This window comes from Catharus ustulatus, chromosome 1 (assembly GCF_009819885.2).
Source record: "Catharus ustulatus isolate bCatUst1 chromosome 1, bCatUst1.pri.v2, whole genome shotgun sequence".
Classification (NCBI taxonomy): domain Eukaryota; kingdom Metazoa; phylum Chordata; class Aves; order Passeriformes; family Turdidae; genus Catharus; species Catharus ustulatus.
The window spans coordinates 133552692-133579698 of NC_046221.1; the positions used below are offsets into that span (position 1 = coordinate 133552692).

General features: G+C 38.3%; 1 protein-coding gene across 2 annotated transcripts in view; it reads left to right on the forward strand.

The window, feature by feature from the left end:
- Positions 1 to 823: 823 nt before the first annotated feature.
- The window catches only part of WWP1 (WW domain containing E3 ubiquitin protein ligase 1), a 61265-nt gene continuing 35081 nt past the window's right edge, over positions 824 to 27007 (forward strand). For both annotated transcript variants that reach the window (XM_033077468.2, XM_033077478.2), the window contains exons 1-2: positions 824 to 991; positions 23789 to 23879. In XM_033077468.2, the coding sequence (XP_032933359.1) occupies positions 23810 to 23879 (70 nt within the window). In that variant the 5' untranslated portion in view covers positions 824 to 991; positions 23789 to 23809. The remainder of the gene's footprint in view (positions 992 to 23788; positions 23880 to 27007) is intronic.

Here is a 27007-nt window from a genome sequence, read left to right on the forward strand (position 1 = left end):
GCTCCACATATTTGTGCATATGACTACTTTTGGGTTTGTAAATCCGCAGGGGAGGCCCGTGGTTGCTGCCAGGGGAGAGCCGGGGCTGTCGGAGCTGCCTCGCCTCCGTGTCTCTCCCCGCAGCGGGGCAGCCCTGCGGAGCTGCCTCTGCCTCTCCCTGCCTGCATCCGCCCGCGGGGCAGCGGGAAGGCTGCGTGACTCCGCAGGGAGAGGTTCGGCGGTGCAGGACGGGTCCAGCCGGGGATCGCGGGCAGGGCTCCGGTCACGGCGGCGGCTCCCGGCGGGGCTCAGGAGCCCGCCCTGCCCGCACGGCCCGGGAGGGAGGGCGGGAGGAGGAGACACCCCCGTCTTTATCGCCGCACCGCACCGGGGTGTGCTGCCTCTCGGCGCCGCAGAGGAGCCTTGTCGGGGCACAGCGACTCGCAGCAGCCCTCCTTATCCTGCCCCAGCAGGCTCTGCCCCGCGGTCGGTGTCCCGATGCTGCGGCCCAGCCCCGCCTCCCCCGAGGTCGATTCCGTGCTCTCGGCTCTTCTCCCCGCCGCGGCGCCCGACTTGGTTCAGCCCGGGGCAGGCGCTAGGAATAAGCCCTGTCCCCTTTGAAGAGCCTCGGTTCAGGCTCGCCTCCTCCCTCCCACCGCCGCTGCGCACTGCTCGGTCCCGACTGGGCCCTCCCGCCGGGGCGGCTCCAGCGGCTCCGGCTCCAGCTCCACAAGTTCCTGCTGCCCGTGGCCCGGGAGCGCGCACGAGGCTGGCCCGGCCGGCGGGGTTGGCCGGCGGGAGCGGCGGGAGCAGCGCCGGGAGGGGCGGGAGGAGGGCTGTGCTGCGGGAGCCGCCGATGCCGCTGTGAGATGGCATCATTCTGCGCGGCGGCGGCGGCGGAGCGCGGCGCGGAGGGGTGAGGAGCCGCCGCGGCGGCGAGGAAGCGAAGAAGAAGAGAAAGGTGGGAGGAAGGAGAAGGGAGGCGGCAGCAGCTGTGAGGCTGCGAGCCACGGTAAGGGCACAAAACAGGCTGTGCTGCAGCCGCTTGGGTTTGCGGTCTGGCCCGGCAGAACCACGGCTGCCGTCCTCGCTCGGCCGTGGGCAGCTGGGGGGGTGGGCGCCGGACGGCTGCGATCTGCCCCTGTCACCGAGGGGCGGGGAGGAGGGGAATGGGCGTGGGGGCTAAAATGGCGAAGGGAGCCGTGCTGAGGTCTCGGTCTCTCCTTTCCGGCACTTCCACTCGTCGCACCCCTCGGGTTCTGCTGGCGGGGGGCGGCGGCTGTTGCTTCTCCCCTCCCGATGCCCCGCATGGTACTCGGGAATTGCTGTTTTCCTGCCGTCTCCCACTCTGGCTCTCGTCTGGACAGGACTGAGGGCCTGTGGGCCCGCACCTGGCGAGGGGAGGGAGGGTCGGGGCTGTTCTGAGCCTGTGTCGCTGTGGGGCGGGGGGAGAGGGAGGGGGATTGTCGCCGGTGTCCGGTGTCAGGCGAATAACCTTGTTTATTCCTGTCTACGGCCTTTGCGAGGGTGACTGAGGGCTGAGTCGTGACCTGTGTCAACGCTGAGTGGATTGCGAGAGGCTTTAGTGGCCAGGAGTCAGAGGCAGCTCCACGGTCGGCCCTGGCTCGCTCCTGTGCGGGTTGAAAGCAGAGGACAAGGATATTGTTACGTTTGTGTTCGCCTGCCTTTGGTGACGCCGGGGAGGAGGGGGTGAGGAGCCGTGTGCCCTCCCCGGAGCGCTGCTGTCGCCCCTCACGGTGCCCGGGAGCGCGGCGGGCGGTGCTCGGTCTGCGCTCAGGTTATTGGTGTCTCGGCTCCCTGTGATGGGTGTTTGGCGGAGCACACTCTGTGAACTGAGGACCTCAAAAGACCTGTTTGTGTCGCTTATCTTTGTGTTGTTGCGAAATGTTACAACTCAGTGTGTTTATTTACTTGATTTTATTTGTAGTTGTCTCATTTTTGGAACGATACCAATTCTCATCCCAGTTTAACTAGGATGATCTAGCTCTGCTTCCAGATCTATAAATGTTTAAACTGTACATCAAAGAGAGAAAAGGACTTAACACCATCTAATCATTTTAATGGGAGCTCTTTGATGTTTGGGTGAAAGTGTAAAAAGAGTTATTCATATTTTAGTTTCATTTTCGTAGAGAAGCTGTGTCTTATAAAAGTAATCAGAATGCTGTGCATTGAAAAAACCCTCAGGTTGTGCAGGTTAAATAATACTGGTTTACTAGGGGATGCAATCACTGACTGCAGGTAGCTGGGTTATATATGGTCATACAGGTGAAAGGCAGTATGATCTTCATAGTAATAAGTCTACTTTTAGAACTGGTATGCTGGTTTAATCTCTGCAATACAGACATAAAGGCACTGATGTTGACTGTGATAATGCTTTACTAACTTGGGCTGGTTGTATATTTTTAAAAAATTTTCTGTGCTGCCTTATCTGAGTCCATGTTGGTCAAGGTATAAACTGAATAACTATTTCTGGTCGATTTAAATACTAATAAAGATTAAAGAAATTTACTTAGAGAAAAAGACTGAAGATTTTTCATCCTTTTGAGAAAAATTTTACAGCCACAAAAGCACTATTTACTTGGATTCATGACAAAGATGCTTTCAAATGGGGCAACTGGAAGTACCTTTTGGTTGATGCTGCTTGTGCACTTGTGGGTTTAGAATCCCTTTGTCACTCCTTCAATGTGTATTTTGAGCTGTATTTTAAAGGTCTGGTCCTGTAAGTGCTTCTGGCTTGAGCAGTTTTCTACCATCTGTAGACTTTCCCCAGTGGTACTGGAGAATAATTCCCTTAAATACACAATTATACTTGAAAGCTTGAGAGCTTTGGGACTGATTTATTCTCTTGGTATGGGACGCTTTGTTACCAGAAGAATACGGATTATTTTTGCTTGTAAAATAGTTCATATTTATTGCTAAATATCAGTGAAAAGAACACTGTAAGTCAGCCAGTATGTTTTTTTTAAAGGGTTTTCAGTGAAGGTTGAATAATCACTTGCCTACAAGTGCTTCTTAAATCACAGGAATACTGATGGAGTTCAGAGCCAACCCCTTTTCATGAGTCTATGGAACCCTTGGAAGTAGGGGAAATGTCTGCTAGTTTTACTGCTCTTCATCTTCCTTTTTGTCTTTCAGTATAAAGTTGGAAATTTTGATAATTTGGAATTTCTACCCACTTCCCTTTTGTTTCTCATGAAAGAATGTGTGTTGGGAAAGAGATTTCATCTGAGTTTTGGACAGGAAGAGTCGGGAGCAGGGGTCTACAACGGAGAGTTGGTATCACATTCAGTTTCTTCATGCTTCCTATGCCATTAAAACACGGGACTTGAAAACTAAGGTGCCATCGTTGAAACATCATGACCTAAGCCATGTCTGTTAATTGGAGATGGCTTTTCTTTATGCACTTAAAGCAAATACTCATTGTTAGCTTAAAAAAAACCCTTCAACTTAAATCCCCCACAAAAACCCCTAAGTTCGTTTTAGAATTGAGTTGAGATAATGAAGTGTGAAGGCTAGGTGAGGTAATGGATGGAGTGATAAACAAAAATAAGTGCTTGCTACAAACTGTCTTCAAGTGATTCTTGTAAGTTACTTTTAGCTATGTTAAAAAAGACTGAAACTACTGATAAAAATCTTACATCTTTTAAGCAAGCTTTGTACTGCACTGTGTAACATTCACCCAAATTAAAAAAAAAAAAAAAAAAAAAAAAAAAAACCAAGAAAGAAAAACTCTTTCTGGCTCTGCCAGAAAATCAGTTGCATAGTGACTCAAAATCAGAAGAGCTGTTCCAGTATGCCTGTAATAAAGTATGTAAACTGGGGCAGGATTCCCCAGTTTCTATGGTAGTGTCATATTAGCCGAAATCTTGTTATTTTTCCTGTCCTTGCGAAACTTGTAACCAGAACTGCTGGACTCTTCCTTTAACTTCTGAGTTATGCAATGCATAGCGACACTCTTCTATATTCTTAGATCTGTGTCCCCATGCAGACAGTAGGAGCTGGTTACATCCAGGTCCTTCTTTCAAAGTTTATTGCCATTGCATCAGTAGGCCACTCTCTGTGTCAGTGTTCATTCAGATTTACTGTAGTATGCTGGAGTTCTCCCGTGCTTACGTAATAAAGAGCCCATAGGTAAAGATCATTGGAAGTACTGGAGGTCTCACCTTTGTTTTCTTGAAGAAAAATAATATAGCTGGAAAGAGAAACCTCTTCTGATCAGCAGGAGTTGGGAGTGTCCAGAAGAGGCATTCCAAAGGCTTGTAAAAAAGAGCAAGTTTTAGAGTGGTGCATGCTCTTTCCCCACCCTGCCCCTCTCCCCTGTAGAACACTGACATGGCATCGTTTTTGCTAAAATTTGCTATGATACTTTTAACAGAGAGAGTAAGAGGGAGTTTTTGTTTTTAATTGCTTTTTGTAAGTGAAAAGCTTTAATTACTGCTGCTTGGGATATGTATCTGTTGTGCTTGAGGACCTGCTGGTTTAATCAGAAGTGTATTTAAGTTTAGCTCTGTTTTGCAAGTGTAGTGTTGCTTTACAGAGGAACATTAGAGATTCCAGGGAAGAGATCAGCTGTCAGAGTGGTTATAGGATGTCAGAATTGTTTACAGGGGAGAGTGCTAGGTTTTGTTTTGTTTTGTTTTTTAATTTCTTAGCATTGCAGGGAAAGTATGCTAGGAAAACCTTTAGGTTTCTGTTACATATAGGTCTTACTAATTATTGCACATATAGTAAGAAACAATTAATCATTGCAGGTGTACATGACTGTACTGCTGTAGTTCCATAGCAGCCTATGCATGGCAAAGAAACAATTCTATTTTAATTTCCTCTCCCCTCAGTCAATGTTGAAGATTGTGTAAATTGTTGATCTAATGTACAGTTGGATAGTTTAATACTGTAAAAAAAAAATAACATTTATCGTCCTGTTAAAAGAGACTATGGCTTTGGATTTAACTTGCAAATTCTACTGATTTTGAAGAGTCACCTGAAATTTTTCTGAGCTGCTTGTGTTAATTCATAATGACTTTTGACTAAAATAAAGTCATAAATAAAATTGGAGCAAAGCATGCGTTTAACAAAGTAGATTACCTTCTTCGGTTTTATTAATCATCACTTTTCATTGGAGTATGTTAGATATGCTTGTGTTCTGCTTTAAGTGCCTAGCATCTGAGCATGCTTAAATGTAATCAGTTCAAAACCTGAAGACTTTTTTTCAAATAAAATTATCTGCTACACGGTAGGACAATCTCTTGATTTGTCTTATGTATAAATGGCATTGAGAATACAAATGCATATTAGTAACTGACCACTCAAGTAGTTCAAACAGCATATAATTACTCCTGTCTACTTTGATTCCATTAGGATTTTAGGCTTATTTTGCAGGAAATTGTCTTGAAGATAGATGAAAACAATTTAAAAACTGATGAGAAGGGGAAGTCAGATTCCAAAGATAAGCAGCAAAATAATTTTGGCTTATGTATTTAAGTATCTTCACGGTGCAGCCTGAAGTGGGCAGAGGAGAGCTCTCATCTGTGCTTCTGTGAGCATAGATAGCAGTCAACAGGATACTCTGCACACATTTCTCATTACTGGGGTTTTTAACCCAGATCTTTTGCTGTAAGCTCTATATAGAGCAGGAGATTAGCAGAAGAACCCTTTGAAAAAGGAGAAACTAAAAACTTCTGTCTGTTCCTCAAATAGGTGAGTGAAAAATATAAGAGAACTTTGGATTGTATATACATTTCAAGGTAGCCAGCAATTTCTTAGTATAAATCAAATCAAATGAGTCGTAGTTTTAGAATGGACTGAAGTAAACAGGAAAGATAAAATTGACAATCTGCAAAATTGCACAATATGCTTTGGCGTTAGAACTGAAAAAATAATACATATCCAGTTTTGAAATAGTGTGCTGTTGTAGTTCTTGAAAAATTCAGAAAGACTATTTTTGTTTGTTGTTTGTAAGGATGAAGTAAAACTGCTGAACAGATCATGATACCTTAGTCTTGAAAGCTGACCTTGTTTTTAAAAACTGGTGAACCAAAATTACATACACAATCCTCTCTTGAATTTCCTAGCATCTATGATGACATAAAATTATGTTTGTAAACATAGCAATTAAAAAGCAAAATAAAATACAAGAGGAAAGCTCAATAGAAGATGAAGAGTAATAGAATTGGCAAACTTCCCTTTTTCCCTCAGGTTGGAAGCGTGGAAGCTGCTTATTCTAAAATTTCACTTCCCTTTTTTCCTGCATTCTTGGCACAATTTATTTTCCACTTCTAGCTATCTTTGTTCATTGTTATCTTTTTAAAAAATGATCACTTTTCTTACTTAGTAGCTGAAAAGATTTTTGGCTTAAAAAAAGAAAAAAATATGTATTTTAACTTCAAAATGCCAGTTACAAGGACAGGAAAATTTCAGTTAGTATTTAAAATCTGGTGGAAGACTGATATCTGTGTGTCAGTCCAAAATAAAATGAATTCCTGGCTGAATGTCTTGTAAGAGATTGCTGACAAAATGCTGTCATGGGATAGTGAATTAAACTACATTGTTAAGGGAGCAGCTATGGGAAGGAAAACTATTTGGAATCTTAGTTCATAGCAAGATAAAAAGTCTTCTGCTAATGAACAGACAAAATCTTTAGGTAGTGAAATTATTTACTGAGTAATGAAAGTTGAACCTTCAGATGGAAATAACAGTGGGTAGTGTAGTATTTGATGATAGGTACATTTTTTGTGTTAACATAGGAGACCTAATGTGTGTTGGAAAGAGTAGCTACAGCTGTTCCTCAAAATTAGGTGTAATGAAGTATTTGGTAACAAGAACCAAACATAGTTAAGAATTGTTTTATGAAATGTCCTATCAGGAATGGAGTACAAATCTAAATGTTGGAATGTATTCAGAATATAAAGTATATGAGCTTATATGCTATTTTTATATTACTTACATAAGCATATTTGTTACTATTCTATGGTAAATGGTTTGGGGAGTATCCCAAATCTTTTACAAATGAACTGTTTGGTTTTTTAGTTGTTTCTATTCAGTCTTTCATCAGGAAAATATAACTGATTGAGGAGAAAACCATCAGAGTAATACAGCTTCTGTGCAAATAAAATGAAAAATGTTATTTTTTAGCATTAAAAAAAGTGAAGTGAGACCTCTAGCAGAGGCCCTCAGAACCCTAAATATTAAATATATTAAATATAAATATAACTTTCAGACTATGCTTTTAATCCTGTGTCCTACAACTAAACAAAGAGATGTTAGAGCACACTGAAAAGTTGAGGAGGGTAGTCTGTCAATAAGTAATTCTTATACAATTCAGTGAAATTGACTGATGGAAGATTCCAAATAAGGAATAAATTGTTATACAGACAAGGAGAAAATCTATTGCTAAGAAATAGGGATTTTAATAAAAAAGGTCATACAGATTGTACTTTAGTCCATAAACTAAATGCATTTTGAAATATTTTATAAGAGCACGTTAATCAAGACTGCCCACTGTAGTCCTTTATTGGTTATAGTTTGTTTATGTTTTGCTTTGGTGTTTTTTGAATACAATTGTCAGGGACAGCCTACTTTCAGAGCTGGTTGCTGTTCTTGTCTCTTTTGTATAAATCTATCATGCTGGTTGCTTCAGTGTCAAAGCTTTAAAGGCCGTAAGAAATAAAAATTGATTAAATAAATCTTTATTAGCAGAGATATACACTTTGGGCTTATTTTCCTTCATATTTGAACATTTTGTGTTTCAATCCCTCTCTGATAACAGAGGGGAACTAGGAACATTTTTCCAGATGTTTAGTGACACTTCACAGCTTAAAAACTGGTGTTTTTAGAGGTTGATATAGAAGATGTAGGAATAGACTAAAGAATAAAACAGACAACGTCATCATGCCACTGTTTATGTATGCAGTGCGTTCCTAGCTTGAATGAATGCTTTGTGTATTTTTTCAACTTTTCCATGCTCTCCCCTGTCTTGAAAGCTATATAGTACAACTGGAGAAGGTACAAGAAAGGACAGCAAGAGGAGGAGAGATTCATATGGAAGAGGTCTTGGAGAATGACTAAGGGTTTTTAATACTCTTCAGGCTGAAGGCCTGTGTGTTGACCATATCATGCAAGTGAGTGTTTTGTGGGTAAAGGATGCTGGAGATGTTTTTCTCTTGCTTGTCTTTCCTCTAATATGTACCCTCACAAGTCCCTCAAAAATCAACCTGAATTAGAGAATAACTTTGATCTCTTTCAGTAGGAAGCTGGTCTTTCTGTGTGCACTTTTTGTAGCACCTGGTTTCAATGCAGTGTTGCTCTTAAGAATAAGCTGTTAATAATTTTAAATTTTATAACTTAATTCTTTTGCTTTTCACTAGAAAGGATACTGATCTTCATGAAACTGTGTTTTCTTTGACTATTGCTTTTGTAATGTGTTAAACTTAATATGCAAGGTATTATCGGGGTTCAGTATTGGCCCTTGAGAAGTCAACTTTGGGCTGTTCTGGTGAGGCTTGAATTTTGTTAATTTTCCTGTTTTCAGCTTGTGATTTTTTTTTTAAGTTAGATTTTGGAATCAGATTAACTCAGACTAAAATTGGATTGGAAAATAATTAGCAGAAACAGGCAACTCTTAAGAAGTGGGAATTATTAATCAGCTTAGAGCTTTGGTAAGAATCAGGTTGAATTCTCTAACACTGTAGAGACTGGAGGGCTATTTTTGAAAAAGTGACAATACTTGGATATCAGGTAGCAATAGGTAAGATTAGAGGTAAGATTAGTGCAGTCTGTGACTGGAAGTAGGACAGACATGTTTTAGTGTTTTAACACTGCTGAGATTGACAGCTGGAAAGAGCCTTGCATAGCACTTTAAAAAATCAAATATTCAGAGAAAAGAGAGTGAGAACATGCAGTGAATTCTACTTATACCTCTTTGAGCTATTTTTTGAGATAAAGTTACTGGTGAGAGGTGGATCACATCAAATGTCTTACTGACAAAAATTGTGCAAAACCCTTTCTGCCACTTTCTCATAACACTAAGTAGGCTTCTCTTCCCATCTTTGAATTGTTGTTTTTTATGACTTACCAAAAAAAAAATGGGGAGACTGGGAAACTATTTTGTGGAGCAGCAATAATATATTTCCCCATTATTGGTATTCCTTAGTTACCTTTTTTTCATATCCCATTAAAAATAGTGGGGGGATGTAACAGTAACAGCAGCACTCTCGGTTAACATCTTTAAAGTTGTTGCATGTTTGCTAATTTTGCTGTGGCTGTAGTAGAGATGTGTTTACACCAGTCAAAGCTATTATAACTAATAAGGTGGTGCTGACAGGCACAAATTCCTGTGAGTGGATTTTATAAGCTATCTGGGCACTCTTGGTATGTGCTCAGGCTCTCTGCCTGTTTGGAAGCTCATGCTTCTCCATTTTTCATGTGGTTAAAATAGGCTACCTGTGTAGTTTAATATGGAAGTGCCTGTATGTAACTAGGGGGGTAAAGTTTTCTGTTTCCAGTGTAAGTACACTAAAATCTGCCCATATTTTAACAATTGATCTTAATGTATTGTTTTACATTGCTCTTGATGCAAGTCTGATGAGCAATAATTTATACCAAGCCATTAGGATTATCCGTAACAGAAGATAGCCCAAAAGATTTGTGTAGCTAACATATTACATGATCTGGCAGATATGAGAACTATTCAGCTAAATACTAGAATTAAGGAGAAAATATTCTTCCCTGATTTCTCAACATGTGTGTTGGCCTTTAATTGCCATTGTTGTGTTCAAGAAACCTGGAAGTTGTTTACTGTTTGTTTTACTCTGTATGTGTTTATCTGTAACACATGGAGGAGGCATTGTGGTATTTTTCATTATTTGACATTGTGGTAGGACCTAGATCATTGTGATTAACATTCGCAAGCAACGCATACCATAAATATTTTACTGTAAGTTGCTCTGTAGCCCTGGAACTAGATTCCATACAGACTTTTCTTACAATTCTTTGCTTCATGTGCTGTTCTAGACCTTTGTTACTTGTAGTAAAAAAGGCACTATGCAGTGCTGCAGCTCAGGCTGATTCAGAACTTTCTGTGGTTGTGTAGGTTTTGAGTCAGGCATCATGAGCTTGAGCTCACGCTGCAACCCTTTGCTCAGTAAGAACATGAAATTGTGTCTTTCTTTTGCTATGCTATTGAACTTTGTGAAACTCATGAGAACTTAGTGTTTCAGAAGGTATTGCTTCTCAGTTTATAGTAAGTGAATCTGGTGTTGAACAGATTCACTTAGAGGGATGGAGATGAAATGAAAAGGGGGAAGAGGCAGGTGGTCAGTATGAGTCATGCATGTGATGTTTGCTTGGGAAAACAAGGCTAAAGAGGCCCAAATATAAGGCAGAAGAGGCAGATGTGTGCAGTGGAACTAATGATTTAGAGGCTCCCTAGAACAGAGGCTAGACAGTGTTAAAGGAATAAAGTAATTATTAAAAAGGCCTTCAAAGGACACACCTTGGGCCGTACAAGAACCTGGCCATGGCTACACCCAAGATGGACGACAGGCCACACGTTTTCACACTTTCATAAGTTTTGGTCCATTTACATATTGGGGTTAATTGTGCAATTACAGGTCCAGGTTATGAAGTCCCGATCTCCAGATTGCTCTCCTCAGTTCGCTGCTGTTTACACTTTTTGAGCCTGAAGCTGCAAGGGTGTTCTTGGCTCTCAGGCTGGAAAAGGATTGTTTTGTCTAACTAAACTGAAGAGAGCTTGCTAACACTTTATATGAAGCTTAGAGTAATATACTAGGGCAGTACAGAATCTGGAAAATATGAAAGCTAAAATTTAAGGCATCAGAATCCTAGTCATTTGTCTGGACCTCTTGCTAAACCCTTGGAAATACAGTTTTTTGTGAACTTCTGTAATAGTACAATATTTTTTCTTAGACCCTTATATGAGGCTGATAACATGTTAGAGCTAATGCACAGATCAATTCTGCAGCATTTGTAGCAATGGTCAGTGCTTGAAAAAAAGCAGAAAATATTGTTATAGCTTGCTCTCCATATCAATAGGATTAGATTAAGATTTGGTTTCTGAGGTGGAGAGGTAGAAAATGCATATAGCTTAGCTTAAAAAAGATAAATACTGTAATACTTATATCAGACCCAGCATGAAGGATGTTAGAAGTTATTCAAAGGAGAAGTAGAGAGCATGACTTATGAGGAGCAGCTCAGGTGACCATGTTTGTTCAACTTAAAGAAGATGAAACATGGAGGTGACGTCATTGCCGTCTACAACTTCCTTATGATGGGGAGCAGATAAGGAGGTGCTGATCTTCTGGTGTCCGGTGATAGGAGGTGAGGGAATTGCTTACAGCTATTTTGGTTTGGGTGATTAATAAGAAGTTCTCTGCTGAATCATGGAATGGTGTTTGTTGGAAAGGATCTCAAAAGCAGGGTCAAGCACTGGAACAAGCTCCCCAGGGAAGTGATTGTGGTGCCAAAGCTGTCAGATTGCAAGAGTAAAATAGAGTACTATATTTCAATTGGCAGGGACCTACATTGATCATCTAGTCCACCTGCCTGAGCAGTTCAGGACTGATAGCAAGGTAAACTGTGTTGTTAAGGGCATTGTCTGAATGTCTCTTAAACACTGACAGGCGTGGGGCATAGACCAACTCTCTATGAAACCTGTTACAGTGTTTGACCATCTTCTCAGTGAAGAAATACTTTCTGATGTCAGGTCTGAGTTTCCCTGACTGATGTTGAACCATTACTACATGTCCTGTCACTAAATAACCCGAAGAGGAGATTAGTGCCTCCCTCCCGAGTTTCCAATCAGCAGACTTGCTACTGCATTCAACTGCAACATCCAGATCATTGATATAAATATTGAACAGAACTGGCCCTGGAACTGAGCCTTGAGGAGCCCCACTGGGTCAGGTCACCAGTCAGATGTGGTCCCATTTGATACAACCCTTTGAGCTCTGTCCTTCAGGCAGTGCTTCACTGAGCATACCTTGAACCTGCTCATCCTACAGATGGGCAACTTGTCCGGAAGGCTGTTGTGAGGAACAGTATCAAAAGCCTTACTAAAATCCAGGACTATATCTGCCACCTTCCCTTCATCCACAAGGTCAGTGGCCTTATCCTGGAAGGATATATAAAATTAAACAGGGTAATTTCATGATCACAACTGCCAAGACAAGCTATTCACAAACAGCAAGTCTGGGAGGGCACCTTTTCTAGTTGGCTCACTGAGTACCTGTGACAAGAAGCTACCTCCTACAGACTTCAAGAATCTTCCAAGATTTCCACATCACAGTGGTATGGTGCTCCTGGTTGATATTGAAATCTTTTAAAATGGCAAGGGCTACAAATTCATGGGTTTCCCCTAAATTGCCTAAAGAATAGTTCATCAATGATTATATCCTGGCTGGAGTATCAGTTGTAGACACCCACTGCAACAATTCCATTTTTTCCATTCCCCTAATATAATACTCTCTCAGGGGATCTCAATGACATCATCACTAACTGTAAGGACTGTGCAGTCAAACTCTCCCTGACACCAGAGCAGTTCCTCCACCTTAGCTGCTCTGCCTATTGCTCCTGAACAGCCTGTAGCCCTCCATCCCAGTGCTCTAGCCATGGGACTCATTCCTACCAAGTGTTAACCATCACCGATAATATCATAGCCCTGGGAGCTGACCAATCCACCCTGTTCAGGAAACATTCACACTGTGCTCATAGATACAGTGTTTAACTTTTGTGTTGCACTGGTTGTAGTCAGGAGTTGGATGGGCTGATCCTCAGGGGTTTCTTCCATCTCAGGATGTCCTGGGGTTTAAGAAGAGTTACAGTTTGCTTTCCAGTTCAGTTCTCTGTCGGTCTGCTGCAGGGTTGGCAGCTTGGAACTTAGTAACAAAATATTTACGATGTATCAGGGATGTTGAAGTATCTCTGGAGAAGCTGTTGGTTTACTGTGAGAGAACTAATGCCTTCTCTTTTTGTCAAGGCCTCATAAACCTGGCAGGAGGAGAGTGCTGAAGCTGAAATTCTGCTTCTAGGAAAACAGATACTGAGGAAGCCACTGCTGTATCTATACCCACTGTAGGCTTGGCAAAAAGATGAGAAATTAAATGCTCCTATATCCCCAACTGTTCTGACTGGTCTGAAGATTCACTCCCAAAAGTATGCTAATGAAAATAGAAAGTATGAGGATATTCTCATAGCTTCCTTCTCATTTGTTTTGTTGGAGTACTAATCAATAAATTTGGGTCCTTTTCCAGACCTCTCAGCCTCAAGTAATTCTCATTTTTTGGGGGAATACTTGTAAGCTGTTCTTAAATAAAGGTGTGAGGGATATTGTTAGTTGAAGATGGTTTTGATACTACTTTTGAGTTTTAACAGGAGAAGCAAAACATTCTGCTGGCAGAAGATATCTGGGGGTCCTGGTGGACATGAGGTTGAACATGATGCAGCAATATGCCGTAGGGGCAAAGAGGGTGGCTGGCTCCTGGGCTGCATCCAACAAAGAATCTCCTTCAGGTTGAGGGAGGTGGTCCTTCCCTTTTACTGAGCACCTGTGATGAGGCTGCACCTGGAGTGCTGTGCCCAGTACTGGGCTCCTCAGTACAAAGGAGACATGGATGTGCTGGAGAGAGTTTAATTAAGGGCCGTCAAGATGATTAAGGCCCTGGAGCACCTCTACTTAAAAAAAAAATCCAGTATTCACTAGCATAGAATGTCCTACAGTTACAAAAGTGTATTTTACTGTGCTTTCAGATCTGTTTGTGTAGGTAGTATGTATGGGCCTGATCGAATAGTTATTTTTTTAATATACATGTTTTAAACTCATCAATATCTAAGGAATTGCAGAAACTAGTTGTAAGAAGGAAGTAGTGAAGGGATCTGAAGGAATCTTATGATCTTGATAAGTAGCTAATTATTCTGTTAGATAGTTTCAATTTGTTAGCTTTGCATTGTTATAAACTATCTTATATTTTTATTTAAGATAGAGACCTAAATTTCAATCCATCAATATTTGTCTGACTCAAGTTTAGCAGTAGGTACCACATAAAATAATCTGTTGCTCAACAAGCAATGGTCTTTACTACAGTCCCATCCTAGAAGTACTGTCACCGTGTGTTTCCACTGTGTGAGAAGTAAAATCAGTGCTCTTAGCATTATTTTAAATGATCAATGAAAAGAAGGTTTCCATTTCTAATATTTTCTAAGCCATTAAACAATGACTTAAACTACTATTTGTAATGCTTTTACAAATGGTACTTCATAGGTGAGGAGACTGTTCAGTTCTACTCGCTACATCTTACAAATTTGCTGGCTGATTAATAAACTTACTATATGCTTTATGATTCTGAATACATTTTGTGCCATCTTTTACATTCAGTTTGACCATAGAACTATTGCTTAAATTGTTTTCACAGGGATTCTGAAAGTTAATAATTTTTCCTTCATTGAGCATACTGTCACATAAATTAGTATTTGTAATGCTTCTTTAGCTTCATACATAATTTTAAGACCTAGTTAGAAAACCTGATGGCAAGGGTGCATGCTACTTTGTTCCATTCTTAAATATTTTATATTTTGTAACATATGGCTTTCATGTGTATTTTTGTGTTAAATAATTAAAATATCTCCTAGAAAAACATTAAATTATATAGGTATAAAATGCAAAAAAAAAAAAAAATACATGAGAGTGAAATTTAAAGGTAGTAAAAGTGAAAACGATGAAAAAGTAAAGGGTTTAAAAACCAGGAAATGTTTAAATTCACGTAGATAAAAAGGTATGGGAATTGGCTGCTTTGGGCAAAAGCAGAATACCAGATGTTGTGGAACTTGGTTTAGTCTGGTTAAAAAAAAAAAGGTAAGTAACATTTCAGTGTCCTATGAATGTATCTATTAAGTTAAAGAATCCAAGACTTTCAGGGTAAGGCATCTGGATTAGAAATCAAAGGTTAGAGCTGTTTGTCTAGCTTGGACTTTGCTTTTCTCTCGTGTATCTAGCAGGAGTCACACATTGAAGCACTTTTTACTACTGGGCTTTGCCACTGAACCATTTGTTTCAGTGTATCTGTAAGAATGACAGAAAACCCAGCTACTGCTTAATAGTGCTTCATTACTCCATAGTTCTTGTTCAATTAATTTACTTAATTTCAATTAACTGAAGCATGTCAAGGCTATTATTTGACATTGAAAAAAAATCTCTTTAATGTTTTTGCAACTTCTAGTAATTTTAAATGGGACTTACTGCCTGCTTCACCATTACAATGTGTTCATTTACAGCTATATGTACCCTTTTTTAAGTCCTTGCCAGCTAGAAAGACGTATAATGTGAAATAATTAAAACAATAACTAGTTATAATATAGTATATAGTATATAATTATAACTAGGCAGTGTTTTCCTTTTCTTAAGGTTTGTTCCTGTGTTCAATTTGGTTCCTTAAGAGTGAGTGTAACAGAGTGCATATGTGAAAGAGTTCTAAGTGGCTGGAGCATGTCAAGGTACCGTTTTGCCAGCTTTATGAATGTTTTAAATTCTGGCATTCTATTGAAAGGAAACAAACCAGCAAATATTTTCATTAAGTGTATAAGATGTCCATGAATATAGCTTTTTACTGGAAGCTAATGTTCACAGGAGTAAGGTTGTTTTTTCTTCCTACCCTTCCCCCATACACCAATTAATTGCTGATTAATTAAAGCTAATATCTTGGCCTACATGATATGTTGTCTATATCCCTAATCCATTACACCTAAACCAAAATCTGTATTGGGGTTCACTGTGTATTTCTGGTTACCATATATTTGATCAGAAAAGAGGATGAAACTGTGGAAATTCTGAATTGGCCTGTAATAGTAAATATTAAAGAGGAAGACATCTGAAATGGAGGAGGGGAGATGAAATTTTCGTGAACAACACACTAGTTTTGTCTCAGTGGTTCTCAGAACGCTCTACTGGTCTTTGTGGAAGACATCTTTTACTGATAAGTATTTCCATTGCTTCTTAAAGTGGCTTTTGGTTTGTGGTAAGGTTTGTGGCATTTGAAGTAAGAAACCTTTAAGGTCTCGATTTGCCTATGTGTAACTATTACTGTAATTTTAACTTTTGATGATAAAAACTATCTGTTTAGGCAATGCCAAGTCTTAGATTTTTTTTTGGTTTTTTTTGGTTTTTTTTTTTTTTTTTTGGTTAGTGTTGCAGAGGGCAAGAAGAATTGTAGAAATGACTCTACTATCCTGCTTAATGTAAGAAAGGCCAACATATTTTTGGGTGTACAGATCTTTTTCCAGATCTGTTTCATATCAAATTACTGAGCATATCAAATTACTGAGCTGAAAATTTCCTGATGGTAAAGGGAGAAACCCTTCATTTTTAAAATGATATTAGAATTACTGATTCTCTCTGGAAGTAATACAATTTATCTTTTTTTTTTTTAAGAAAACCCAGTCAATTAGACATGTGTTCAATTAGCTGTGACAAAATCATCACAATTTTTATTGTTGATAAATGGTGAAATGAACTTTTCAATCAGAATTATGTTGAATAAAATTTCTGGATTTTGAAAGCCTTAATGGAAAGAAATTGACAAGAAATTTCCTTGTATCTGGCATAAGAACAGGCATTTTTTACTTTCTTATTCTTCTTAGTTTTACATCAACAAACTTGCTTCTGGTCTGTATTTTCTGATTTTCATCAGTGTGGTAACTTCCTTTCCCCACCCCAGTCTGCTTCCTTGGTGAAGGAGAGGGGCTGGAAGCAGGACTGGAAGTGTGGATGATTTCCTATGCTTCCCAACAAAGTGGAACAACTGTCTTTTCCTGAAAGATGCTCCCACAGGGCTGCTTTGTCACCCTGCATGCTCTACCATGGGCAGAGTTTCCCTAGAAACTTTCCTTCCCATACCTCACACTCAGAAGGTCAGAACAGCTACAGTTCAGAGATTCTGACCCCTACAGCCTCCTGAAATTACTTTTCACTTCTCCATCCTTTAGCATTAATTCACCTTTTTACATTAATTAATTAAAGTGGAAGAAAAAAATTTAATTGTTTTCTGCAATGGGATTTTCTTTATGTTATGAAATGATATCTCATGTAATTGGACCATACTGTCTTGGTACTTTTTTTTGTTTGTCTTATTCCTACCTTGACTCTTGTGGTATCATATGAGTAAGGAAATGGTTTTCTCTCTTGTTGGGTGTACTCTTTTATGTCTGAGTGCCTTGGTTCTTCATGAAATATTTCCTCAATTACTGGTTCACAGCATCAGGCGATTTATAAATGTGTGTTTGCTGCTCCAATGATACTTTCTAGCTTTCAGCTTTACAAGAAATAGCTGCACCAGGTGCACTCATTACCAAATGAGTAATGCAATTTATAATGTGCCTGCTTAAATTCTATGAATAAGTAATTATTCTATTAATGACTGAAAAATAAATAAATGAAATATTCACTGGTTTCATTCTCTTTGATTTCTGATGGTTTCATAGCATTTTGAGATTTAGAGAGTATTGTTCACAGAATCGTAAATTTTATAGATGTTATTGTTAACAAGACTGACTTTAATGAAATTGTTGATTCATGTGAATTAGGAAATGATCCTTTAATTCTTCTAATAGACTACCGTGTTGTCCATTTCATGATTTTGCTTGGGTCTTACTTTGTCCTAATTGATCTGTAGTTACCCAAAATAATATAACTGAAGTACTATTAAGATATCAGCTGTAGGAGTTAATGACTAGATTGTACTCTTCCAGTTGATGTAACATTTATGTTTGATTTGACGGTGGTTTAGACAGAAGTGTTGTGATCATTATGGTCTTCATCATGGGGCTCTCCAGAGTCTCTCTGTGAATTTTTGTTGTCCAGGAGTTTTGAGGCTGGGGGTGGTATTTGTGTTTGTTGATGAAACCATTCCAAAAGTAAAGCTTCACATCCTTTAGACCAATGAAATTTTACCTAGAGCTTGAATAAAGAGGTGTAGCAACTTCATATTTGGGAATGTGTGGTGATTGTAGCCCTGTCAGAATCAATCTGCTGATTTTCAGGAAGATTATAACTAGAAGATGGTGACTCTTACATTGCTGTATGTAACCCTCTTTTTGAGATTATGTAAAGATAACCTCAAAGATTTTAACCCTTAAACAACACATTCAGGAGGCAAACTGGGAATTTATTTTGAGAGACAATAAAAAGGGATTTAGGGATGAGGCATAAAATGTTTGCCCATGATGCAAGAAAAGAGTAAATAGTTGCGCCTATGACATAGTGTCTCTTTGTCCTTTCATGGTAAGGGCTTGCAGTATTTGAAATATGACTTTTAAAATTGTTTAGTTTAAAAAAATCCTCAACCTTTAATGTTTCCTCACCATCTGTTTTTCTTTCTCATGGAGACTTTTTTGCAGATTAGATCAAGAAAATACAGGTATTTTTCTTTTGACATTTCTCTGGATGTGAAAACTACTCAGTCCTCCTAATGAGTATTTTCCCTTCACTTGGTCTAATTGTCATTCCATGTATTTCTGCAGATCAGACAATGTGTTTAGTTGAAATTTTGTTTATTTTTGGCCATGCGGATATGATTTCTTGTGACTCATCAAGAAGGGAGTTTGCTAGTCCTTGAAACTTTAAGATTTTCAGTATTGGAAAAATTTCTTCTAGAACTTTCAAAAATCTTCCTCAGCTTATAAAATGCTTTACTTCTGATAAAGAAAAAAAATGGTGGTAGTCCCATCTTCATGTAAGTCTGTCAGTCCTTCTACTTATGTGACTTCTTTGTGTCCCTGCTTATTTTCATTCAGTGAATGTATATGGTGGTCTCTCTGCAGCAGCCTTGCTCCCCAGAAACCCGAGATTTTTGGAAACATTTATGTCAGTCTTTGTTAATTTTGGACTTCTCTTTTATGCTGTATTATCCCCAGTGAGCTTTTGATGTCTTTTTCTTGAGTATGGCATTCCATAATAGTACCTTACAAAATGTCAATCATACTGTTTCTGTCAGCACTGCAAACAGTTCCTGTGATAGAGTTCTTGTCCGGTGTCTTACCTCACTTCTGTCCCCTGCCATGTCTGCATCATTAATTTTCCTGTAAAAGGTTGAAGGGTCAAATTTTGGATTATGCTTCTTTTTCAGTTGTGTAGCAGGATTTGTTATATGTTCAGTCCAGCCTTTAGGGCCTAATAGGAATTTGAAGTTCTAGATAAAATTGCTCATCTTGTACGATATAGTTAGGCTGACTTTTCTTCCTGAAGGCTTTGTTCATCTGGAGTAAAAACATGTTTGACTGGAAGTGAGTATGACCCAGTGTGCATCAGCCAGTGAAGACTCTCTTGTTTGTTTTTTTAGATATTAACATTAGAGTAGCTTTTTGGATCTTGAATGAAAATGACATTGTCGTGTGAGCAGGCTGTCTCCTGAAAGAGCCAACCTGCATCTGAGCTGATTAAGCAATAACCTGTTAATTTAAAAATGTCAGTAGCTGAGTTTGGATAGTTAGTGACAAAAATAACTGATGACTGAAGACTTAAATAAATGTAATGTTTCCTTTCTCCTTAGTTCCTAACCAGTTCTTGATTTCTAATGAGGTAAGAAAGGATAAGTGGGCTGCAGCTGTTAGAATCTTTGGAATGTGTTAGAATTTTTGGAACATGATAGAAAAAGTCAGTTCAATTAATTTGCTCTGTTCAGTAAAGCCCTGTTAAATATAAACTATGACACAAAACTTTGTGCGTTGTTGGTAAAAACCTATGTTTATTTTTTAAAGTTTAAATGCTTTTTTTAAACTTTCATATATTTGAGTGTGTTTTTTTAAATTGTATTTGGCATGCATGTCAGTATTTCATTTACAACATACTGGAAATGTGGAACTGTAATCCTTGCTGTGTGAATGCACCTAAGTGTACCATATTGGCAAGAATATAAAATAGATTTCTATTATAGAAGGATGTTAATTCAACAGGGTCAGAACAGAACTTCAGGGGACTGTTGTGGATTGCAGTTATGCAGTTACAGCCCCTTAGCCAGCCCCAAGCCTAACTTTGTTTCATCTTCATCAGCTATTGAGATCTCCCTCACAGTGCAATAATTTCTCCCAAGCATTGTTGTCATTTTTTTCTTCAAGAGGAAAGATGCAATGCTAAGTGTAGTGAATTCTCACTTCCCTGTTATCAGAAGATGTGCTTGGCAAATGCAGTTAGCAGCTTAATAGCTAGCAGAGCCAGAAACTCAGGTTTGGGCAGGTGGTATTACTTGCAGATAAATCAACATGTGAAGTCTCTGGAGATTGTAAAATGAACTGTCTTCCTGAAGATTCTGATACTATTTATTTATTTATTTATTTATTATTTATTTTGCTTTGTGCATCCTTGATGTAAATTTTAAAAAAGCATAAAACTCTTCTAACCAACCAAATAAAAACCACTCCCCCCAGCATTTAAAACCAAGCTGGTTAAACAGTTGGAGGACAGAAACAATCATAACTTGTCAATTGCAAAAGTATGTCTAGACTAGTTTTTGAGTACATGTTTAGAACTAGATTGCAGATCTTGGTTTCTTGTGAAGAATTTGAATTTATTTGCCTCAGAATTGTTTAAATGTGTTGCTTTTGTGGTATATTTTCCATATCAGTGGCCTCCGAAGTCAGATTTAGAAGACCATCCAATGAAATGTGGGAAGAAAATCTAGCACTTTTAAAATCTGAAAAATAAGAAAAAATCAAGCTTTATTTAGTGTACATATTGACACTGGCACCCTCTGTAAGTCTGTTTGTTGGATGGTCCTGTGTCACATTTGGTTTGTGAGATGTCCTGAAGTCAGATTTATTATTCCACAGTATGATGGGGTCACAGCAGCACCTTCATTTGTTCATTCACTTCCAGTGTATTGTAATAGATGGAGTTTATTTGTGCCAGTTAGGACAATTTGTGGGTTATGATATTTCGTTTTTACTAAACAAACACAAGATGGGCAAGTTGCTTAAAAAAATTCCTGCAAATAGACCATGGATTGAAGATAATGCTAGTAATGTGAATAATAAAAATGTGACAGAGCTGATGCTTCTTCTAGCATGAGTTCTTGGTCAGATATGAGATAAAACCATTGGCAATTAGATCTGGCAAAAAGTCAGCCAAAACAATTTGGTTTATCAAGAATGGTATTTCAAATATGGATGTACATCCGCTATTGGAAATGATGAGCATTGTTTCTTGAGGTATCATAATGGTAGTATGAAGCCATCATCATTAGCAAGGCATTTAAAAACTAAGCACCTAGAACATGAAGACAAACATCTACTTTTTTTCCAGCAATGTTGAAGTCATGCTATACTTCATCCAAGACTTCTTACTGGATTTCAATTTCAGTAGACTTAGTGATAGATCATTAGAAGCCTCTTTTGAGATTTCTCAGTAGCAGAAGACACAGATGCTTTTGGAGAAACATTTCATCTTCCTGTGGTAGTGTAAGCATCTAAAATAATAAATATGTGGCAAGCAATGTGGTGGCAAACTTAAACACATTCTTTTGTCAGCAGATACTGTTGGAAGATGTCTGGAAAATATTGCCAAAATTCTGAAGAAATAAATATCAGAAAAAATTAAATAGTGGGAGAGGCTTGCTGTACAGACAGTTGGATGAAAGTATAGGTTTTTGTGGTGTGGCTCAGTTTATGGTGATTACTAGAATCTGTGTCCATAATGAAATTCACAAAGAACTAAGTCACTGGGGAAAGTTGTACCAGACAAGAAACATTCTTAAGAATAAATTCTAAACAGTATCTTCTTTAATAACAGCATTTTTTTAAATGGAAAAACTGTACAAAAGTAACTACAGATGGAGTGGCTGATTTGACTGAAGTGGTTCTTGGCTAAGGTTATAGTTGAGCACTACTAGCAGAATTCATTTACTGCATCATGCATAGGCAAGCAACGAGGAAGTTGGAGCCATAAGTGCACAAAGTGCTGCAGGATGTCATCATTGTAGTTCATTTTGTGAAAAGAAAACCTTTAAATAGTAGAGTATTTAAAATAATCTGTAATGACACTGGGTGTGACCAGGAAGATCTTGTGTACTGTGCAGAGGATCACTAGTTATCATGGCAAAGTGCTTAGAAGGGTTGTAAAACTTGAAGATTAATTACATGTTTTGTCTCACAAAAAGACAAGTGTTACAAATTTCCTGACCTGTTTGGTGATAGCAGTCAGCAGTATGCTGACTGTCAGTTATTTTCGAAAAAATAAAGACACTTAAGGCACTTTCCCTTGAAGGTGAAGATGGTATTTTAACAAGCAAGAAACCTATTGCTTTTTGAAATAAACTAATGCTATGGAGAAAGCATTTTGAAAATTGATGTTTTGAAATGTTTCCTTGGGTGATTTTTGTTGCCAGAAAAGAGGTGTCATCTGTAACACCTTCCTTATTTGTATGCTTAAACTTGGAAGCAGAATTTCATTATCAGCTTAAAAGTCTTCCCAATTAAGAGTTTCAGAATCTAAAAATTTGATGAGTATAAAAGTGCAACACCTTCCACTGGTTTGCAATAACAAGTGATTGATAACAGGGAAGATGGAAATTTACTGGCCAAATTTCAAAAAAAAACCTTTGAATAATTAGTGGATGGAGAGGCAAAATGAGTGTCATGATTTAGAAAGCGGTGCACTTTGATTTGGATGTACGTATCTTCATAAATTGTGTTTTCCAGCTATGACAGCCAGTAAACTGAATTTAAAAATAGACCTTCAAATCACTGTATTGCAAAGTTTTAAGTAAACATTTTAAAAAATGCTGAAGCATGTTAAATCACATGGCTCTCACAAAAAAAAAAAAAAATTCTTTTTTTAATAAGAACAAAAGGGGTTTTTACTATTAAAATTTTTAATTTTTTAGTTTTTTAATTTTTAAATTTTCTTCATCTCATGCTTTTAATTTCTGGTTTTATATGTTGTAATATAATTAGTAAAGTGGTACATATATTTAATTTATAAATAAATACATACATATTGAGGGTATGTACTCAAAAATTTCGTAGTTATAGAGGTGCATGATGAAAAGATTAGTGTCAACTCTTCCCATATTGAAACCAATTGTGTTCACAGAAACAATTATGTAGAAGTTCATCCAGATCAGGGAAAGTCTGTTGTACACATATATATTCTTTTCTTGTGAAAAGTAGTTGTGTGATAGAAACAGACTGTTTCACTTCTAGCTGCATTTCAGGTGTAATAATTCAGGAGGACAGGAGTGATGCTGTGTGCACGTGTATGTGCTGGGATGCCCCAGCTGGGATCTGACACACTCAGTTTTAGTTGCTGAGTGGTGAGGTGGGCTGTCCTTGTAAAGTGCTTCCTGTCTCAGTAGATGAGGGAAGTGATTTGTGGGTGAACAACAGTGTGGCAGAAAGCTGGTTGCATTCTGTCCCTAGATTTGCCAACTATTTGTCTGAATTGCTCTCATTGCTTGAGTGAGCTTTCAGCTTATCTGAAATCAGACAGTAAGTATGTCTTCTAGAGAGAGAATTATTTGATATGTCACAGCTGAATTTCTATTCTTGCCTTACACAGTTGTTCTAAACCATGTAAATATATATGTTGCTGAAGTGCCTTGGCATCCTTAGAGGTGTAACGTGGGACAAATTTCGAAAGTGATTGCTTTTTTTAACTGCTGTTATGAAATAATGTATTCTACTGTACCTAAATAATACTTGGTGACTTCTTGATTAGTCGAACATTTTATTTAATAGCTGTAGCAATATGCAGAGATAAGTACTTTTTAATAAGGTATCTGTTTGCTTTTTTTAGGCTGAAGCCTAAACCTCTGACATGGCCACAGCCTCACCAAGATCTGATGCAAGTCACAACCGTAATGGAAGATTACAGATGAAAGTAACAGGCAAGTAGTGATTTGTATAATAGAGATTTTTACAGGAAAACATATATATTCTACAAAAGCAATCCTGGAAGTGAGTGTAAAAGTGAACTGGTTAATATTTTAATTAATGATATGAATGTTACAGTTAATAATGTGACTATAATATATGTAGATGATTTGAAGCTAAATAGAGATTATACAGTGAGTTGCACAACAGGGTTTAATAAATCTTAAAAAAAATAAAAGAAGGTATTCTCTACAGCAGTACAGACAATTGCAAGAAATTTTACAAGTGGTTTATGACATGTATTCTGAAGAGGGAACACATAGTACTGAAATTCCAGGGAAGTGACTGGTGGTTGTAGTGAGCCCCAAGCTGAAAATGGGTACAATGTTTAAGTGAAGGTGGAGAACTGGAGGAGATCACAAAATTTACTAGCCCTTCAAAAGATTGTCAGGTAAATATTTGTTGATATAGTATCCTTAGGGCCACAAGTTGGACTAAACAGACGTATGGAATAATTTAGTTTGGAAGGGACCTTTGGCAATTCCACTCTTCTCATGAAGGCAGGGCTACCTTTGAAGTTGGATCAGGTTGCTCATTATATTGTCCAGTGGAATTTTCAGTATCTCAAAGGCTTACCAGCTTTCCTTGTGATAAGCCATGTTACTTTGAATGTTTTGCCTTCTATCCAGTTGCAATATATTGTGTTGTTTCTTGTGACTGTTTACTTTTTTTCTTCCCCTTTTGCTCTGCTAGTTCTTACAGTTTGAGGCAGAAATCAGCTATCACAGTATGTGTGGCAGGGCAACACAGTAGGCTACAAACTGACCTGGAAATTTCTGATTGTACTGGGGACACTTTTTCAGTAGAGGTTGAACAGGTCAACTAGATTGTGCATTTTGCTACTGATGGACAAGAACAGGTCAAAGATGTGACAATTGTCAGTCTTAGCTACTCTCTCTGTGGGATAGTAGAGTAGAACTGAGACTTCCTTGTAGTCTGAAGATGGGCAAAGTGTATCTAAGTAAATGAGTTTGATACCTAATTGTGACAGTGTTGCAGCTGTTAAAAGTGGAAATGTTACCAGCACATAGACAAGATACTGCACATAAATATATCTATCATAAATATATATATGTGTATTTATATGTATAACAACTATATTACCATTAATAACCACCTTGAACTTTCTAGGGATTTTGAGAAATCTGGGAAAGCTGAAGTAAAAAGGATGAATGGCCAATAATATATTAAGTCTATCCTGAAGAAAATTTGGGAAAAACATGAGTAAGATACCATGTCTTAAAAGAAGAAAGATGTATGTTTCTGGATGATCCAAAGATGACCAGGTTATCCGAGAGAAAATATATTTTTGAAGAGTCTGCCAAACTGGTATTTTATGAAATTAGATAAGAGAGGAACCTCAAAAATTATTAACCTTATCTAAGGAGCACAGTACTCAATAATGTGATGAATCATCAAAACTGGCAATAACTGACAGCTGAGATGCAGCCACCTATAGATTGAATGTATATATAAAACTGTACTGTTTTACACAAATGACCCTTAATTTCAGCTGTGTGTATACAGAAATGGTAATTTTTTATCTATGCTGAGCTGCTCCTTATGTAAATAGTCCTGTATTTTGCTGGTACCTCTTTTGACACCAAGAAATCTGGGTCAGGGCTCAAATGGGAAGAAGTCTTTACAGCATTTGTGATCAGTTTTCTGAAGGTTTAGTTCTCTAAACCTAGTCTTTATTGCAAGATCACAGGAATGAATGCCAGTGGCAGTATCATAGGGAAAGTAGTGGGAGACCAGAGAAGTGTGGAACTGTAGTATTGCTGACCTACACTGCATATTTATGTGCAGTTTTGTTTATGCTGCTGTAGAAGCTGGATTTGTATTTCAAGAACTGTACTTAAAAAGCAGTTTTATAAAGGCAGCAAGTATCAGAGACTTTTTCTGCAAACAAGGAATTCATATGAAGTGGTGACTTGTTTGAGTTTGGAAAGATACACCATGTTGTATGCATGTTATGCCATCAGTATTTGTTCAAATATTCTTGGTGAGATCTTGTCTTGTTAACTCTTTTGGAAGTCTTGCTGGTATTATTGCTTATTCATAGCTTTTTTTTTTAGAAGATGTCCTAACCAAAAGATGAGAATGGTCTCCTTTTATGTTTGGGGACTCAAAACTTACTAACTTGAAACATAATCAGATAATAGAGGGGAAATTAAAAGGAAGCTTGAATATCATTACTGAATACCTGTATTTTGATAGATATTGTATTTTCCTTTGGAAAGCAAATTCTGGAGGAAAATGCGGAAGAAGTAGAGGTTGTCAAAGCTTAAAAATATATCATGATTTCAGATGGAAAAATGTGACTTGTGTGTGGAATTACAGTTTCAGTTTTCTATATTCCAGCTTTCATCATTATCAGGCTGCAGTTCACTTTTATGACTCATGATGCATTACTAAGACTGGATTTTCCAAATATGAGGGAGTTAAGTTTGCACCTTTTATTTGAAACCAAGTAAAAGTCCATGGCTAGTGCCTTTAGAATCTTGGATGGTTGCATCCCACTAACTTTTCAATGACTAATGTATACATCTCAGAATACTGCAGTCCAGAAACATATCTCCCTTTCAGTTTAGTTAACTTCCACATTGAGTTAGCAAGTACCAGAAAGGAAAGGAACAGGGAAGAATTATTTCCAAATGGCTGAAAATACACAGCTTTGTTTTAGTTTGCAAGAAATGGAGGGAGCAAGAATCACATTGAAGCACGGGAGAAATTAGAGAGAAGGCACAGCCAGCAGGTAAATATAGTTGAGAGTCCGTTCTTGTGGTCGTTTCAAGACACCATCTGCCTGAAATAGAATTTAAAATCTTGGCAGTTATGCTGCTGTTGGTTTTTATAGTGATTTCCTCAGCTGGGCATGGAAGAGGGAGAACAGATTTATGTTCAGGAGCGCAGAGGAACTCACCAGTGATTTGAAGGTGAAAATAGCTTATTTGGTCTGTGGTGTTTCTTAATTATTGAATATTTACTTGAAACCTTTGAGTTAATCTGCAAAGCTGTTTAAATAGGGGTGGTCTAAGAGTATGTTTCTTAATTTTGACAAACTGATGTGTAAACCCAC